The sequence below is a fragment of the Theobroma cacao genome, chromosome 9 (assembly GCF_000208745.1).
Source record: "Theobroma cacao cultivar B97-61/B2 chromosome 9, Criollo_cocoa_genome_V2, whole genome shotgun sequence".
Taxonomy (NCBI): domain Eukaryota; kingdom Viridiplantae; phylum Streptophyta; class Magnoliopsida; order Malvales; family Malvaceae; genus Theobroma; species Theobroma cacao.
In genome coordinates, this window is record NC_030858.1 from 21,098,410 (window position 1) to 21,101,949 (window position 3,540).

The following is a 3,540-nucleotide window of genomic DNA, read 5'->3' on the forward strand; positions in this document are numbered from 1 at the left end:
CAATGAACACGATCTGAATAGGATTTGGTTAAAACAAGTATTGTTCATCTCCAACCAAAAAATGAGGGTGTTTAAATGGACCTCGAATTTCCAACCAGAGAAGGAGTCCTCACTCTTGTCGGTCTGGATCTCTTTTTTGAACCTTAGAGCGCATCTCTACGAGAAATCGACATTACTCATTATTGCCAAGACCGTAGGGCGACCACTATTTGTAGATGAAGCCACAGTAAATGGTACACGACCGAACATTGCGAGAGTATGCATTGAATATGACTGCCTAAAGCCGCCTTTTGACCAAGTGTGGATTGTGACGAGGGAAAGAAGAATAGGAGAGATTATTGGAGGTTTCATGCAGAAGGTAGAGTTTGAGAGACTATCAGAATACTATGTACACTGTTGCCATATGGGGCACAGTGTTTTGACATGCATTGTGATAGGCAACAAGCAGGGCAGCAAGGACTAAAAAGATCGAAGCATCTGGCAGAAAAGAAGAAGATGATTTCTGAGGAGAGTGGGAAAGTCACATAGTCAGAAGAGAATTTAGTAGGCAAAAAAGAAAACGTGACAGATATAAGGAGAGAAAGAGAAAAGGGATGAGAACTGCCTGTCGGGAATGAGAATGGGAAGGACCCGATTGGTTTAAGGGACAAAAAATAGAGTATGGAATGGAAGGAAGTAACGAAAGCTACCAATGGTGGAGCAAAGGCTGCCAAGGGGGCAGAAATCATGTCGTGAGTCGGGGATGAGGTGTTGGTATAGGTTTTAAATAGTTTTGGCGCGATGAAAGAGCTATAGAAAAATGAACATGGAAAACAAGGTACAACAGAGTGCGAGAACAATGCACAAGTTGGAAATCAATTTTCCTTGAGGGTGCTGACTGATGAGAAAGATCAGCGAAAAAGTGACTATGACTAGTGGGGCCATCAAATAGGGCCATGGGTAAGATAAATGAGGAATCGATAGTGCAAAGAGCTGGAGATGCAACAGGGATGCATAAATCAACGTTTGAGAACTTAAAAAAAAATTCAAAAAAATATTTTTTGAAGCCATTAGCATCAGCAGTGCAGAGGGATGATCAGGGAAGGGCAGAAAGTGGGTCAAGGGACCAAAATTCACCAGTGAACAATTTGGAAGGCAGTGGAGAACACAACCCAATAGGGGGATAGGGTGTAAGTCAGACCAACAGTTTAGTTAGAAATAACTGGACTACCACAACAACTGCATGCCTACGGGAAAGGATAAAAGAACATGTTGACAATCCTCCTAGCCAGGAGTCCACCTCGGATAAGTATAAATACAATAGAGAACTAGGTAACATTCTTTCTGTTTCAGGAGCTAATCTTGCAGACTTCGAAGTTCATCCACGGATGCGACACAGGAGACATTCAGACACTGTAGCTTCAATTGGTAAAATACTCAGTTTAGCTTTAGAGGAAGTTGTGGATATGGGGGAAAATGATGGGGTCTTTAATGATGACTCTATCTCAGCGAGTTTTACAGATAGAACCCAATCATGATTAGTGCATTGGTTTGGAATGTGAGAGGTATTGCTAGTCCTGAAATCCAAAGAAGAATCAAGAAACTGCAGTTGTTGCACAAAATGAAAATTTTAGTCATTTTGGAACCCATGGTTGACAATTCTAAAGCTGACTTTATCAGAAGAAAATTGGGGTTTGAAAAAGTTTTTAAGAACTAATCCCAAAAGATATGGTTGTTTCATTATTTTGATTTGAGTTGTGAAGTGTTGTTGGATCATGTTCAATGTCTGCATGTTAAGATCACCATGCCATGGCTGGAAGTCCCTTTGTTGGCATCTTTCATCTATGCAAAATGTACCAAGTTAGAGAGGTTAGTACTTTGGGATTGCTTGAGGAGCTTGGCAATTAATATTAATACACCATGGATAGTTAGGGGCAATTTTAATGCCATTATACACAATGGAGAAAAATTGAATGGCGCTGTGCCATATGCAAGTTCCATGGAAGATTTTGCTAATGCTTTGCTTGATTGTGGGTTAATGGATGGTGGCTATGGAGGAAACCAATTCACTTGGACTAATAACCGTATGTTTCAACAGTTGGACAGAATAATTTATAATCATCATTGGGCAGACTTTTTTGCTTATACACATATACATCACCTGAATAGGGAAGGATCAGACCATTGTCCATTGCTGATTACCTGCTCTAAGAACCAGTATAGATTTCCCTCATGTTTTAGGTTCTTGCATGCTTGGGTTCTACACCATGGGTTTAAAAGTTTTATGGAACATAATTGGACTTCTCCCATTGTTGGTTCTGGATTACAAGCTTTCTGGGTGAAGCAACGAGGTTTAAAACAAGCTTTGAAACGGTGGAATAAGGAGGTTTTCGAAGAAATCTTCCACAATTTGAAGGTGGCAGAACGAAGAGCTGTAAATTGTGAAATAATTTTTCAACAGGAGCAGTTAATGGAGAACCGAGCTGCCATGAATAAAGCCTATACCCAGCTTAATCACCTGCTTAGTGTTGAAGAATTATTTTGGAAGCAAAAATCTGGTATTAAATGGTTAATGGAGGGTGAGCGTAACACCAAAATTTTCCACATGCAGGTTAAGAAGAAACAAATCAAAAGCCATATCTTCAAAATAGAAAATCTAGATGGGAGTTGGATTGAAGAACCGGATGCTGTGAAGTCTTCAGTAGTGGAATTTTTTTCCTCCCTCATGAAAAAGGAATCGTGTGACATGTCCAAGTTTGATACTTTGTTGATTCTTGCTATTATATATGAGAATGATAATCTTAGTTTATGTGTAGTGCCATCAATGGCAGAGCTGAAAAAAGTAGTATTCAATATTGCAAGGACAGTGTTGTTGGCCCTGATGGATTTTCTTCTTATTTTTATCAACAATGTTGGGATATCGTTGCTAATGACCTCTTGGATGCAGTTGTTGATTTTTTCCATGGAGCTGACCTCCCAAGGGAAATCACGTCTACAACTATTGTGTTGCTGCCCAAAAATAACAATGCCTCGAAATGGAGTGATTTCAGACCGATAAGTCTTTGTAATGTTTTAAATAAAATCATTACTAAGATTTTAGCTAACCATCTTGCAAAGATGCTTCCCTCCATGATTACAGATAATCAGAGTGGCTTCGTAGGGGGGAGACTGATCAGCGATAATATCCTTCTTGCTCAAGAACTAATGGGGAAGATTGACCAAAAGTCAAGGGGTGGAAACATTGCTCTCAAGTTGGATATGATGAAGGCTTATGATCGGCTTGAATGGGATTTTCTCTATAGAATGCTATAGCAGTTTGGATTTAATTCTCAATGGATTAGCATGGTTCATCGCTGCATATCTAATTGTTGGTTTTCTTTGCTGATAAATGGTGGGGCAGTGGGTTATTTCAAGTCAGAAATAGGGCTAAGACAAGGTGATTCCATATCTCCGTTATTATTTATCCTAGCTGCGGAATATTTATCTCGGGGATTGAATGATTTGTTTGCCACTTATCCTTCACTGCATTATTGTTCTTATTGCTCTATGCCAATAAGCCAC

At 39.6% G+C, this 3,540-nt stretch overlaps 1 protein-coding gene across 1 annotated transcript; it reads left to right on the plus strand.

The window, feature by feature from the left end:
• Positions 1,784 to 3,291, plus strand: LOC108663259. The gene is made up of 2 exons (XM_018126855.1): positions 1,784 to 2,680; positions 2,785 to 3,291. The coding sequence occupies exons 1-2, from the start codon at positions 1,784 to 1,786 to the stop codon at positions 3,289 to 3,291; spliced, it is 1,404 nt and encodes a 467-aa protein (XP_017982344.1).

Excerpts from the sequence above, each read along its gene's own strand:
- LOC108663259 (XM_018126855.1), top strand. The coding sequence starts at position 1,784 with ATGCCATGGCTGGAAGTCCCTTTGTTGGCATCTTTCATCTATGCAAAA. Across the intron at positions 2,681-2,784 it reads CGGATGCTGTGAAGTCTTCA|TTTATGTGTAGTGCCATCAA; the intron begins GTAGTGGAATTT and ends TGATAATCTTAG.